The 14945-nt window shown below is 51.3% G+C and overlaps 6 protein-coding genes across 6 annotated transcripts; 3 read left to right on the forward strand and 3 right to left on the reverse strand.

The window, feature by feature from the left end:
- Positions 1–515: 515 nt before the first annotated feature.
- Positions 516–953, forward strand: VFPPC_12915 (hypothetical protein; the record flags this gene model as incomplete). The annotated part of the gene is made up of 1 exon (XM_018290692.1): positions 516–953. One exon carries the CDS (start codon positions 516–518, stop codon positions 951–953), a length of 438 nt encoding a protein of 145 aa, XP_018149127.1.
- A 1923-nt stretch (positions 954–2876) lies between these two features.
- Positions 2877–4868, forward strand: VFPPC_00855 (T-complex 11; the record flags this gene model as incomplete). Its single annotated transcript, XM_018280792.1, has 1 exon — positions 2877–4868. The coding sequence occupies one exon, from the start codon at positions 2877–2879 to the stop codon at positions 4866–4868; it is 1992 nt and encodes a 663-aa protein (XP_018149128.1).
- A 493-nt stretch (positions 4869–5361) lies between these two features.
- On the reverse strand, positions 5362–5709 carry VFPPC_15242 (hypothetical protein; the record flags this gene model as incomplete). The annotated part of the gene is made up of 1 exon (XM_018292995.1): positions 5362–5709. The coding sequence occupies one exon, from the start codon at positions 5707–5709 to the stop codon at positions 5362–5364; it is 348 nt and encodes a 115-aa protein (XP_018149129.1).
- Positions 5710–8497: 2788 nt separating this feature from the next.
- Positions 8498–9337, reverse strand: VFPPC_00856 (signal recognition particle protein Sec65; the record flags this gene model as incomplete). The annotated part of the gene is made up of 1 exon (XM_018280793.1): positions 8498–9337. One exon carries the CDS (start codon positions 9335–9337, stop codon positions 8498–8500), a length of 840 nt encoding a protein of 279 aa, XP_018149130.1.
- Positions 9338–9908: 571 nt separating this feature from the next.
- On the forward strand, positions 9909–11686 carry VFPPC_00857 (cytochrome P450; the record flags this gene model as incomplete). Its single annotated transcript, XM_018280794.1, has 4 exons — positions 9909–10013; positions 10083–10921; positions 10970–11021; positions 11066–11686. 4 exons carry the CDS (start codon positions 9909–9911, stop codon positions 11684–11686), a joined length of 1617 nt encoding a protein of 538 aa, XP_018149131.1.
- Positions 11687–11936: 250 nt separating this feature from the next.
- VFPPC_15243 (zinc finger protein) lies at positions 11937–13582 on the reverse strand (the record flags this gene model as incomplete). Its single annotated transcript, XM_018292996.1, has 6 exons — positions 11937–12044; positions 12107–12810; positions 12862–13129; positions 13180–13227; positions 13277–13444; positions 13496–13582. The coding sequence occupies 6 exons, from the start codon at positions 13580–13582 to the stop codon at positions 11937–11939; spliced, it is 1383 nt and encodes a 460-aa protein (XP_018149132.1).
- Between the last annotated feature and the right edge of the window lie 1363 nt (positions 13583–14945).

The raw sequence follows: 14945 nt of genomic DNA on the forward strand, positions 1-14945 counted from the left end.
CTGAGAAACGTCAATTCGACCCATGCACCTTGTGCGCCAAGAACGTGCAGAGGGCAACCAGACGGGCTCTTGAGCGGAATGGCAATGTTGAATGGCGGACTCGGCAATACGTACGGAGTACTGCACCAGACTGCACACAGAGGAGAGTCATGAATAAAGTAATGAGTCCCAGCCACAGGGCAGCCAAGACCCAATGTTGTTGGTGCCCACCGCTGCCGCCGCCGGCGCGCCACCAAGTTTGGGTGGGTTTGTTCCCGGTGTGACTTCAATCCGTGGCTTCAACGTAGACCGTTGGGACGGGGTCTGATGTTGACGGATGGACTCTTGATCTATCGTGAATAGTACGTACTTACCCGATCCAGCGGTCTTTAATATCGGATAGCGAGGTGCTGCAATGTACGGCAACGATGCACCGGTCCGGCAGCAGCTACGTATTACAAATTTTCAAAACCAAACTGGACCAGACCCGACACGACCAGACACCCTTTGGATACCAAGGCAGCGTTAGGCCCGCCATGGCGGATGTTACGACCACGGCCAATGCTGCACAACCTACTGTCTGCGACCACTGGTCCGGGACTCTGTCCTGTGGCGATGGAAAGAACAAAATGATGATTGACTGGCACTGGGATGTTTTCACCAGCTATGCAGTTGCATTGGAGCAATGCAAGCGCACCAGACGCCTAGCGCTGCGCCTGGCGTCGACACCCAGTGCCCACTGGCACCCACTGGCAACCCACTGGGGCATCCACTGGGTGCAGCAGAAGCAACCGGATCAAATCAAATGGGACCAAACTCGACCTGAAGAAGGAGCCCGCATGAGCCAGTTGAGACCAGACATACATGACGCTCCCAATGTTCAGCTAGTAGTAATGCGATGTTGGAGACATGGGCTTGAGGGCACCAGTCGCACACTCGCAGGCAAGCTGGCACACCGCACCAGACCAGGCTAGCACGACTAATAACTTCACTCTGAATGGCACCAACTGGGCTGCAACGCCTGGAGCAAGCCTGATGGTGCAGGTCTGGTGCAGGCGCATGTGCAGGCTTTGTGCATGTACTCCCACACATAGCCCCCCCGTTGAGTCTGGTCAATTTGGCTTTGCTGACTCCAGGCCAGGCCAGACACCACACACCAGACATTACTCGTACCAGCACTTGGCTTGAGACTGAGGTCGCCCTCATGGCGCCTCAAGTACTCAAGTACCCATACCAAGGTGCTCCGTTCTCCTCCCTCCAGTCTGGTCCAGTCGCAGCCAGCCCTGGTCCCCGGTCCCCATAAAGTCAAGTCAAGTCAAGTCAAGTCAAGTCAGGTCTGGTCAAGTCCAAATGCACCCGTGGCCGGTGGCGGTTTGCCCTGCGCTAGTCATTCCAGTGAGCGTCCGAACCCAGGCCACCACCCACACATGGTCTTTGTGCACTGTTCCGCACTCCGTAATGAGTTCTCACTTTACCTCCTCCCTAGGTACTCACTCCCTCCCCTTACTGTGTCCATGTCCGCTTGGGTCTGGTACCTGCTCCATCCTCCCACACACAATTTGATGCCATGTAAAGTACGGGTATGCGCTCGGTCTCGAGGTACTTCCGCGAACATGTCTGATGGCTGCTAGTCCATGCCCATGCCATGCCATGCCATGCCATGCTAGGCCTGGCAATTCCCACTCCCTTTCCCATCCCACTCCCACTCCCTTTGCCGTTGTGTGAAGCACACTGGTGGCCACTGATCACCTTTGGTCCCCTTGCCAAAGTCCCGGCCCTCCTTTTCGTGAAGTCACTTTTTTTTTTGTCCCCGGCGCCATTGCCTCCCTCCATGCAAGTCCCTTGTCCTCTCGCTCCTTCCGTAAGAAACACTTTTGGTCCATTCCTTCCCCCGAGTGTCTGGTTTCTTTTGACTTCTTTCCTTTCTACCTCCTTCCCTCCTTCCCACCTACTGCCGTACACAGCTCAGGACATTTTTGTTTTCTCGTTTTAATCTTTTACATTGGTATTTCCAATTCAGACTCTCATTATAAAGTTATCTGCTTGGTCCTGGCCTCGAGGACATTCAATTTTGCCGTTCTACCACCGCCTAATCCACTCTGATTCCCTCTTTGGGCGACATCCGGAGCCTCCCTTCCAACGGCACCCAACATCGACACAATAGCTTGTTTGCCGCCTTTGTTTGTGGTTTGGACAAATAAAAAACGGAACACAAATTTTGAAGGAACCGAAATATAGAGCCTCACAGAATATCCGATACGCAATACCTCCCAGCTATTTTTCCCATTGTCGGCGGCAACCGAAGTAAGACATCGACAAACCGCTTTTCGACCGACCCTCAAACGACTCGTACTGAACCTCGATGTAAGCACAATAGCCTAGTTCATCTATTCTGCTCCTGCATGGTTATGCATTCATGTGTGCAGGCTAAACGCAACCCCCCTTCTGCCGATCGCCTTTTTCACCACCAGTCTTGAGCTCGGCGTTGCTGCAGCTCGCCCTCGAATAGGCGACCTGAGTCTGCAACTGTCCGTGGCTCGTGACCTGGCTCTGTTGTTTCACCTCGCTCTTCGCACTTGGCCTGCTTGTCCGGATAAGGAGTTCCTTTCTGCTAACACTATAGTCTTGCAGTTGTAGGAGGAAAGTACCAAGAGAGAAAACCCGACAAACAAAGAAGGAACGAAAGAAAGCGAGAAAAGGGAGAAAGAGAAAGAAAGCCGAACCTTTGCCTACGAGAACGCTTGACTATTTCCCCCCCTAAGCAGGCCTGCCTTAAAGACTACAGACAATCCTCGCTCAACTTCTGCGGAGAAACCAAAACGCTTGCCGCCACTTTACTAAACACTACAACTTCCCTTATTACTGCCGGCGTCGCTCCAACCTCGTAACCTCACAATATGGTACCGGAACAAGATACTGGTGGTCCTGTGGAGAGGTCACGCCGAAACCTCTCTACATCAGCCCCTAGGCCAAATAGTGAATCTGAGCAAATACAAGACACCGATGTTCAGATGCAACAAGCGCCACAAGACGAGGCCCAAAGCCCAAGCAAGACTCAGTCATCATCACAGGAGTCGCCACGGCGGTGTGACCCAGCCTTACGCTCCTCGACGCCTGCAGCCACGGCTCTGTCAAGGAACCCCTCCAGCAACTCAACATCGACAACACCAACACCAGAGCCAGTAGTGACACGCCATTCAACGCGGAGCTCTCACCAACAGCACCTCCCAGTTGAACCGCCAGTTACTAAATCCACTCTGAGTGAGTTGGATGTGTCAAAAATAATACACAATCCCAAACTGCGGCATGATATCAACTTCGACCCGGAGCTACATTTCAGACCAAACTTGGATGGAGAAAAGGGCCGGAAGAAGCAGGAAAGGGCCAATCAATTTTGGCGAACCTTGAAAGAGGAATTAACTCAGTTCATCACCGACAGGCCTGGCTTCTATGCTAAACATGGGGAGTCTGACGACTGGACACTCCCCCTGCTACTCAAGGCGGTCAAGGAAATCATTCAGACACTGGTCCCGCAACGTGACCGTCAATATCTAGACGAGGGGCTCAATATCGAGCTCCTGATGCAGCAGTTCCACAAAGGCGTTGCGGATTTGGAAAAGTTGGCTCTCTGGCTTTCGCAGGTTCTCAAGTCTCACTGCGCACCAATGCGAGACGATTGGGTTGATACGATGTACTCGCAACTTAGCGTTGGCAACCGAGACTCCGATCTGGATCAACTCGTCACGGGAATGCGCAGCTTGCTCAGTGTGCTGGAGGCCATGAAACTGGATGTGGCCAACCATCAAATTCGGTGCCTGCGGCCAGTGCTGATTGAGGACACGACGCACTTTGAACAGAAGTTCTTCCTCAAGAAGATTCAATCCCGGAAGGTGGATATTAGCGGAGCGCGGGAATGGTATCGAGACGCTGATCAAAGCTACTCTGCCAGCCTCGGCAACACGACGCATAGTTTTGGCGAGATGGGCGTGTTCTTTGAGGCGCTATCCCGATTGGTCCTACCGTCATCCGGAGAGAAGAGGGTACCCAGCACTTTCTTGTTTGACGAGGAACGGATCGTCAAGTTGCGATCTGACATGGTTGACGCTATCAACTTGGATATTTGCATGCGCATGTACGAGGACCTTGAGAGGGTGGCACGCTACAGCTCCAAAATGCTTGGTCGCAATAGCCTGCCTCTTGATGAGGATACCTTTAATGCCTCAACAACACCGAGTTCAGAGTTTAACTTTAACACGCCTTTGGCGAACTCAAGGCCATCTAGCCTTGTCCTCAGCAATTCTAGCTCGGCATCATCTTCCCCTCGCTCGTCTCTTATCATACCGTCGTATGTAGCGCCCGAGAATTGCGAATCAAGAACCAAGGCAAAGAATGTGTACAACTCGCTGGTTGCACTCTTACAGTCCGCGCCTGCTTCATCCAGACAGTCTAGCCGTTGGCAAACAATGGCTTCTGCCATGGCTCTTCAAATTTTCCGGTTCACCAATGCTCCGTCAGAGCTTCTGTCTACCTTTGAGGAAAAGCTGACCGACAATGTGTGCCGAGTCGATTCGCAAATCTACAGAGAGGTCGAGCAGGCCTTCCACAGCAGGCTAATGACGGCACTGGCGGGCCGAGTGCGCGAATTCAAGGCCCTCTCTGGTGTTTCGCTCTTTACTGTTGCTACTGGTGGACGACTGCCCAATGGCAGCAGTCTGCTTCAATGTCGAGACTCGGATTCATCCTTGCGTGATGGACAAGACGAGGGAGGACTGGAAGACATGGCGACTCGCCTGGCTCATCTCGGTGTTTTGCATTGGCGCGTGTGGGCCCAGCTGGCATATCTCGGCGAACTCGAGGACATGACTGTGGACACTCCTGGACAAGTCTGAATCACACAGTGATTCACTATCAACACTCCTGCAGCGAGGGTCTTTGTCCAAGAATGTTGCGGCTTTTAGCGCCCTTAGGGGTCCGACCTGGTCAAGACACTGGTTCGATTACTCTGGCGCCAATCGGCGCCAACAAGAATTTAATTTAAACGCCCGACACAACAAAATCTTTATCATCAAGCATCAAGTTACTCCTGGGCTCTACCGACTTTAATAATTTGGAAACTTTAGGAATCTGAGGAGGTAAAAAGAAACCGAATCGGAGCCGACAAACTATATACGCGATACACTTTTTTTCTTTCTTTCCTACTTTTATATGGCAAGGTTGAGAACCTTTCTTTTTGGTCTCAAGGGATGGAGTTCAAGAGTAGACTGTGGGAATTGAGAATAGCGGGAGCAATTGCTTTGGCGTCTGCATAAGAGTTCCGTTTATTTGCATCGTTTCTTGGGAGGGGTTGTTTGTTATTGTTTTTTTTTAGTACCGTCATCATTGTTAAGCTTTGTGTTGCTCATTTTCTTTTTTATTTTTGCGTTTTGTTAGTCCACCATGGTTAGGTCCCGACGCAGGACGGGCCTTTGCTTTTGTACTCGTCATTTTCTCAGACATGGCGTTCATTGGCGGCACGGATTCAGGATTGGGCGCAATGGCCAAGGCATCCCCCAGCTTGTCAAACTGCAAGCCTAATATGGGGATGGCAGGCAATGGGCGCAATAAAGTCTGGTGCATTTTGTAAGATTGAGAGTCCACACTCAAGCCGAGGCGACTAGAAGGGCCGAGGCGATGGGAGGATTGAATATAGTATATAGGACATAGTCCACCATTTATCATACAGTAATGCATTCATCGTCTCCATCTGTATATGCCGTTGAAGTGACATGATATAGTGAAGGAATATGTCGGGTTGATCATAACATGGTTGGGTCAACAAATCTCTCAGGACTCTTTGTGATGCTCATAAAGCCACAAAAGCCCATATGCAGCCACACAACCCGGAGCACCTGGGCGTCCTTGCACGAACCATCTATTTCGTGGCTGGGACTATTGTTGCCGAGGCATCGTGAATCTTTTTATATCCTTTGGTCGTTAGGCGAGAGCGGTGTGTTATGAACTACGGGGTATTCGGGGATCTGTGCTTCTTGCGGTATGATTAAGTTGAGATATATTGCGTGGTTATGGATTTGATGCGGGGTTTATGGCTGAAGCTGGTGGGTGTGTTGCTGGGCATTAGGTTGAAGGGAGTGCATCGTTTGGGTATTGGGTTATTTGGTAGGTAGGTGGTTGGTTGTGTGGCTATGGATTACTCTGACGGTGGCTGGGGTTGAGAAGATTGGTGGTTATCTTGAGATATGTTTGTAGGTGCTGTGATGGAAGTGTGACGGAGTATGTTTATGCAGGGGTTTGCTGCCGTGGCTTGAAGAATTTGTTCTTGATGCTGTATCTATGAATTGGAGTACATAGCTTGTGACGGTTAGTAGTCAGCTTGAGAGATGTATTGGTGGTTGATGCGGTGGAGGTGCTTTCATGGAATGGCGTTTCTAGAAGTGTTTACTCTCCTAGCTGTGGAATAGGATTGTCAACGAATTGGAGCTATGAATCGGAATATGTAGCTTGCGAAGAATAGTAGTCAACTTGAGAGATGTATTGCTATCTGTAGTGATGGAATTGTTGTGAAAGAAATGGCGTTCACGAAAGATTCTACTCGCTTGGCCGAGAAACAGTCTGTTGTTAATAAACTGGAGTTTTAAATTTGAATAGATAACGAAGAATAACACCATTAGTTATGCTGTTACTTAGTCCTATGCGCATACGTAGTCGTCGGTCGACGGCGGTCTACATAGACTAGTCGCGAACTCTCCGCGCGGCGTGGACCGAAACTATCCGCATAGTTTCCGTTTCTAACACTATCTGCAAACTTTATATAGACGTCAGGTACTGCTTGCTCTGAAAACTCAATTGGGCATGCAGAGTATGTATACTGTGCATTGTCCAAGTTATACGTTCATGAAGAGTTCGTTACAACAGGCGAAGGGCTAATCCTGATATCAGATATGCAGAGCTGCAATGGTAAGATGTACCTCGACTTGCTGCAGACTTAACACTCAGAGTTGCTACTAAAGAGGCAAGTAAGTTTGTTTGTAAACTACTTTATATGCGCAAGCGGGGGCCGCCATAACTAATGACTCGTATTCGAATAACCATACTGGGCGCTTATCTGAGGTTGAGATATAAATATATTAGTGCAAGCTACTTACACGTTGTATAAACTTGTAAACATGACCTGGTTAGTATTACCGTCGCGTGTAATGCACTCTGATCAGAAAATGTAACCGTGATGGACAAACTTACACGCAGTCTTACTTGTGTATACTAATGGACTCTAACATACACTACCGCATCATGCATCAACCGCCCAAGTTACCATCAAACCTATGCAAACAAATATCACTAACAAGATAAAATACAGCAATAAATCTAACTACCGCCGGGCACAATGCACTCTAACCACACGATGTAACCATACTGGGCAAACTCACAAGCTGTTTCAGATCACGTCTATGCCAATGCACTCTAACAAGCACTACCATGTCAGGCATAAAACCGCCCAAGATACCATCAAAGTCAACACAAACAAATCCCATAAAAATAACATACAACGGTATAAACCCAATTCCATAGAACACCCGCTAATTCTCCGGTAAGGCTGGTCTACCGGGTCCCCGAGTAAGACGGTGGGGAAAACAGAGATTGAGTTCAGCGTCTTCTCGAAACCCAAACCACGTGGCTGAACTTTGCTGACAAACATCCGAAGATGCCGCTCGAACATTCCGGCTGAGGAGGGACGAGGCTGAAGTTAATTGGGTGTATAAAGTTTCGCCTTGAGCTTGAGAGCTGAGAGGGGTCATGACTCGTAAGGGGTTATATAGGAGCTGTGCATTGAGTTTTGGGATGTCTGGGAATAAGGCGGTTTTATGGGAGACTGATGGTAGGACTGAGGCTGTTTAATAGGTTGGTGGAGTTGAATGCGGCTGCGGTTGGAGTATGTTATGACGAGTGGTGGCTTACTGTTGGTTTAAGTGTGAAGGTATTGGAGGATGTTTACTTGTTGGATAGAGTGTTGGAGTGCCGTTGGTAGCTTTGTGAATGCGCGGTGAGGACAACATATTTAGGGGAGTGATATAACCGGAATGTCTTAAATTGTAATGTCATCAATATAAATATGACCTCTATTTAGTTGCTTCCTGGAACGTTGGTATCTTTGCCCTGGAACAACAGTAGCGTTGCGAATGCATCGAGAGGTCAAGATATTGAGGCTAATATTGTAGTTGGAATAACTTGAATTGTGATGCCATTGATATGGCCTCTGTTCGGATTCTAGCCGGAACCCATGCTTTCTGTGAACCACATATGGTATCGAAATCCTCGATTGTCAACCGTACCGTCTCAACCACCCCAAACTGGTGCAATAGGCCATGTGCGTGACCTCCATGTGCCATCTCTGCACAACACGCACAACCGTTTTCATTTCTTATCATCCTCATGCTTAATGTATGTCGTTACCCACGCCGCATCTCATGAAATATCCCACAAACCCATCAAATACCCATTCATCCCGTCTCGACAGACCAAATCATGCCCTCCCCTTCCCCTTCTTATCCTTCTTCTTCTTCCCCCCATTGCCGCCCGCACTCCCCTCATCCCCTTGTCCAGCAGCACCCGCCATCAACGCAGACATGGGATCCCCCCCGCTCTGCATCTCCTTCATCATATCCTTGAACAAATTCTCCGACACGCCGCCCCCCGTCATCGCGGGACTCAAATACGGCAAATACTCGCCCATCTTCCACCCCCTCGGCACCGCAGGTTTAGGATACGGCTTCCCCTCCGGCGGCTGCACCTGCCCGCCCATCCGGACCCTCAGCCCCGCTGAGTTCTCCGTCGTCGGATTCTCCTGCAAGTGCTTCGCGATCAGGATGTACAGGTGGTGCTTGCTCTTGATGCCCGAGGGGTTGTTGGGCGTCTTCTTCAGCCCGACCTTTACGCGGCCCGGATTCGCCCAGTCCTTGGGGTGCGTCTTCTCCGGCTCGAGAAGCGTGGGGAGACGCAGGCGGGAGCAGGCGTTTGCGATCTCGCGCGCGAGCGGGTTGCGCACGGCGAGGGAGGACGGCACGCGCCGGCCCTGGGAGAGGGTGCGGCTCGCGTCAAAGTAGATGGGGTACAGGCACTGGAAGGAGGAGTAGGCGGAGCGGTCGGCGTCGTGGGCGAGCGTTTGGTTGGGGAGGTTGGCGGCGGGATTGAGGATGTTGGCGGAGGGGACTGAGGGTGCGGATCTGGCTTGCGGTTGGGATTGTGGCTCGGGGATGCGTCGTAGGATGTCTGAGTCCATAAAGTCGTCGATGTCGCCTTCTTCCGGGTCGGAGGCGACGTCGGGGTCGCTGTCGGAGACTTCTTCGACTCGCGGGTGAGACATTTTGGAGGTTTGCTGGTGATGAGGTGAGGTTGGTGTTGAGGTTTGCGAGCTTGGATTTTGATTCAAGGTTTGGGTGGAAGAATGGTGGGGTTTGGTGGGGTTGTGGACGGAGCTGGCTGGGCGTTGGCGCTAGTCTAGTTTGGGAATTGAGATGACACGACCAGAAATCTACTGCAGGATACTCGTTCATCTTATATGCGTAACAGCTCTGGAAATACGATTGAAGCATGTTATGGATGATTCTCAGCTCATTTTGTAACGAAACACCCCAGACCCTCGGTAATTTCCCACATTTACAGCCAAAGCCAACAATCAGATACAACGTTCTTCATGCCAAGCTTCACAATGCGCAGGCTAAGTTCATGCTGACATTCCGGTCAAAATGTCTGGCTCAATGGATATCGTGCGGCTGTGCTTACTGACATGGACAGCCAGCGTCAGCACTTACATCAAGCCACTCAATAAACAATACACATATATAGCCATGACGCGCTTCATCTTCACTTCATCTCACCATCCTCAGCTCTCACCTCCATCATAACCAATGGAGGCTCAATTCCTCCCCGCCGTCATGGCCAACTGGCCCATAACGACAATCGCATTAACCGTGACTCTCCTCCTCGTCTTCCAATTCTCCATCCGTCTATATCGACAGCGCCGCTTCTTCAAAGACCTGGTTAACCCTCACCCCCCCATCACTCTCATAACCTCCCTCATCATTCATACTTAACTAACATATCTTCAGCCTGGCCCTCCTCACTCCTTCATATGGGGCCACCTCCCCATCATGGGCAGCATATCCGCCCTCTTCCCCCCCAACAACCACCCGCAAGCCTACCTCACCGAACTCTCACGCAGATACAACCTCCCCTCCCTCTACTACCTGGACCTGTGGCCCATCGCGCCCTCGCAAGTCGTCCTCTCTGACCCTTCCCTCCTCGAACAAGTCACCGTGGCGAAACCCCTCCCGCAGCACCAACTCAGCGACGACTTCCTCGCCCCCATCACGGGCCGCAACACCATCGCCACGGCCAACGGCGCCATATGGAAAGACCTCCACCGCGCCATGGTCCCGGCCTTTTCGTGGTCCCACATCCGGAGCCTGACGGGCGTCGTCGTCCAAGAATGTCAACTATTTCGGGAAGCGCTCGATAATCTGTCAAACACGGGGGAGGTCTTCTCCATGGAGGAGTTAGGTTCCAAGCTGACGTTTGATGTGATTGCCCGTGTGGTGTTTAATGTGCGGCTGTATGCGCAGACGACGGGGAGTGTGTGGCTCCGCGATCTGCGTGAGATGATAAGACTGGCGGATGGGGCTACAGATATCTCTGTGCAGTTTAATCCCGTGGCGAGGGTGCGGTTGTGGTGGAAGAGGAGACAGGTGCTGGGACGGTTGGATCCCAGTATAAGGGCGCAGGTAAGGGAGCGGTTTGCGCTGTTGAAGAGCGAGGGCGTCGTGCCGAGGAAGAACGACCCGGATAGTATTTTGGATTTGATGCTGCGTGAGAAAGTGGCCAGTGGGCTGGGGCTGGCGCTACATAAGAGTGAGCTGTCTGCAGAAGATGAAGCCATGCTAGTAACAAAGTGAGTTTCCCTCGTCTTTCAGAGGATGCGAATACTAACTATTTTCAGTATCAAGGCGCTTCTCATCGGCGGCCAAGGCACAACAACAGACAGCCTATGCGTACGTCTCACCCTCATCGTATAAAATCCCAACTAACAACCCAGTTCATATACATGCTCCTCTCGAAACACCCCAACGTCGTCCAAACCCTCCGCGAAGAACACACCTCCCTCCTGCAAACCCACCCCCTCACCATCTCCACGCTCCTCACATCCCCCGAAAAGCTCCAATCCCTCCCCTACACCGAAGCCGTCATCAAAGAAGCTCTGCGCCTCTTCCCCGTCGGTTTCGGCGTCCGCGGCGCCTCTACCGGCGCAACACTCCCCTTCCAGGGCCGCGACCTCCCCATCGACAATGACCTGGGCATCGTGCTCAACGGCCACGACGTGCACTACAACGAGGAGTACTTCCCCGATCCTACGGCGTTTAAGCCCGAGCGCTGGCTGGGGGACATACCGAAGTCGTATTTCCGCACGTTTGGGAGGGGACTGCGTGCGTGTTTGGGCCAGAATCTCGCGGTGAATGAGCTCAAGATTATTTTGGTCATGACGGTACGGGACTTTGTGTTTGAGTGTGTGGTTGAGGCGAATGAGAGGGCGAGGTGTGCGCATACGGATCTGGATCTTGTGTTTGGGGATGCTGTTTTTCAGGAGTTGGGGTTGGAGGCGAAGCCTAGGGGGGGGATGAAGATGCGGGTGAGGAGGGTGGGCGAGGGGGGTGTGTAGATGTGTTGGTGTGCTGAACGAGTTGAACATGTATGAGTTGAATGTGAAGTTGTAAATATTGGGTACATGATAGTCCCTATTGTTGGTTTGGGTGGACATGCAGTCACAATCAGCGGACAAAAAGTACGTAAAAGTGTTCCTCACACTAGCTAACAAGTTCCCAAACGCTGATATAGCACAATCTCCAAGCATCGCTCATAACATCATGTACCAATACCCTTATCCCTATTCCCTATTTCATATATAATATTCAATTCGCCTTTATGCTCGGATTCTTAAACTTGGTCCCCGGCGGATGCGCCTCCTCTGGAAACTTGCAAAACGGATGAACACAAACATTATCCCGGATACTAGGACACTACCACAAGTTAGCACGCCCAACAGCCAACCCCGAGAAAGAAGCCAAGGACCAAAACTCACATGGTGCCCGTAAATACACTCATCCGACTCGCAGTCCTGCCCACTCGTACACGGATTCTGCCTCGCCAGCACAGCAATCGCATTGATCTCCTCCACGCTGGGCTTATAATCATGCACGAAAAAGCACGAATCCCCCTTTGTGCAGGGGCCCCTCAGAAAATGATTATTACACAACTTATCCGACTCCTTGCGCTTCTTGATGCTCTCCATCGCAGACACACTAACTGTAATAGGGTCGTCCAGCCCCCTCGGCCCGGGGTTCCAATCCGGCTGCTGGGGAGGAATCTGTATCTTGGTGGTGCGTCCCGCGCTCGCGCCGGTTCTCGCAGTAAGGGGGAGGCTGATCTGCGGAGGAGGACTGCCGCTCGCTGCGTTTGCGTAGGACAGCGAAGAGCGGCCTGGCGTGCTGGCCGATCCGATACTAGTGGCTGGGCTGGAGGTACGGGGGCCTGCTGCCCAGGCGGCGAGCGGCCACGCGGGCGTGCTCTTTTCGTTACGGAAGAGGTCGTTTGCCAGGTCGATGGTGGGGATGTTCGTGGCGAGGAGTTCGGGGGCCGTGGGCGTGCCTTCGATGATGGTGATGCGCTGGCGGGAGAAGTCGTCTTGGGTGGTGGACGTGAGGAAGGGGGCGTAGGAGGCGTCGTGGGAGATGCCGAGGAGGATGTGGCGGCAGTTGTAGTTGTTGAGATGGAAGGTGATGTTTTCTGCGGTGGTGAGTCAATGTTTTTGGATGATAGGGATGATGGGGGGCATACCCTTTATTTTTGATGATATATGGTCCTTGCCGTGTCCGACGTCGATAAAGTCAAACGTTGCTTTTCCCTGTGTGAATCCCAATGCAAAGTCCTTTAGGTCGGATACATCACGACCCAGGGACTTAGCAAGGCCACCAAAGTTGGCAACGATTTTCGTAACAATTTCAACGTCTGCTTGCGCGCCGCACTGCGCGGTGATGGCATCTCTCAAAGCTCGAGCAGCCTTCTTCCCACCCTCAACGCCTTGTCTAATCCATTGATCGCGAAACTATTCTGCATTAGCAAAATCATCATCACCAACAGGTCAGTGAACCATACCAGCAAGCCGTCCCCATCAATCATGACGAGAATATACGCATTCCGACTCTGTAAACCTTTAGCACTTCCACATATATGTCAAAAGTGCCCATCATACCCTCATCTCTTCATTCTCCATGGTAAGCCACTCCACACTCGTCTCACCACGCTGCACCTGTCCCTCCAACCGACTCTTCTCGCGCTTGCACTCCTGCAGCTCATCTAACAGTTTCTGGTTCTGGAATCGCATCGCCGCCTCGAGTTGATCGCAGTACAGGAGCACATCCTAAGACCATTAGCACCCTGACTCTTAAACCTGACATCACAGGAAACCCACCCTAATTAACAGATCTGAGGTATCCCTCTGCTGCTGGATCTCCTGAAACCGCTGCACAAAGTCGTACAGGTTAGAGCTCAGTGGCATCTTGTCAGACATATGCTTTCTATCCAAAGTGGACATGCCGAAATTTTTTGTAGGGCTGGAAATTCGTATCCCAGTCTTTGGGCGAAGCCAAGTATATATAAACGCAGACCGCCTTTGGAAAGCGAAATCCAAAACTCGTGCTACCTGAAGCCTGGTCCGTTGAAAAGAGTTTGGTCAAACCGGGGGAGAAACAAGGGCCGGGAGTTGCAGATGGTACCTTGAAGAAGCAGTGTTTGTTCTGCAGCCTTGTTCAAGCACGGGGGAAAGGGGGGGTGATGGGGGTTGCTGAACACGCGAGAAAAATCAAGGGTTAATGTGACGAGTAAGGTTTTATTTTTGGAACGAACATTGGCATTGTACAGTAAAAGCAAGGGTTGTCAAATATTGAGGAAATAAATTGCGTTTTGCCGAAAATTTGATGGCCAATTTTTTTTTTGTTTTTTTTTGGGTGTGATAAGTGATAAGCGGTTGGCGGGAGATCCTTGCGTTTTCTGGGGGCCTAGCGGCTGGGTGCATTCGACTAGACCGTAAGTGCTTGAATGTTGTGTGGCGGCCAGCATCTCCATCGATGATGCCCCAGTCTTGTCTTGTCTTGCCTTGTCTTGTCTTTGTCCTGAGAGTCTGTCGCAAATGTCTCCAGTCCCGTCAATCCCTTTTTGGCATCAATACCAATATCCATGTGCTTGTGGAGATTAATCTACACCAGACCAGACTTCACTCTTGCATTTCGTCAACTGCCTTTCTGCTGTTTCATACTCACTCGCAACTTTCAACTCATTCACCTTCAATGTTTCCCTCATTCCCCTCGAGATCATTCACTGCCAAACAATCACCAACACTCTGAAACGCACAACCACATCCCCCTCCAGCCGCCCACGCCATCCAATCGAAATCCCGTGCCTCCCACCCCATCACCGCCCGGATCTGCATCTCCCAATATTCATCTTGTCCCCCGTCCACGCTACGCGCCACAGGGCACGGAACACATATCCAGCGCCTCCAACGGACCAATCACCCCCATTTACATAATGCCTTCGTCGTAACCAACGGCCAAACTCCTTTGTTCCGTGCTTCCCCCCTTTACCTAGGTATTAATATTGTATGTGCCTTTGCATGCAATGTGAGGTGACTTCTTGTGTTTCGAGCGATCCGAGCCTTGTTGTACCTTGTCCAATCATGCGTTTCTTGACCGGGGTCTTTGACGCCTGTTGGGTTTGGTTGAACTGTTTCTGACGATTTTGTGTGGGTGGTAATGCTGTTGAGCTTCTATGTTTGTTCACTTGCAGGACAACCAGAAGGGACTGGTCTGGTGATTTGAGCGTAGTAGCGATCGCTTTGGCGCCGTTGATGCATCTGTATTTGT

Source organism: Pochonia chlamydosporia, chromosome 1, assembly GCF_001653235.2.
Source record: "Pochonia chlamydosporia 170 chromosome 1, whole genome shotgun sequence".
NCBI classification, from domain to species: domain Eukaryota; kingdom Fungi; phylum Ascomycota; class Sordariomycetes; order Hypocreales; family Clavicipitaceae; genus Pochonia; species Pochonia chlamydosporia.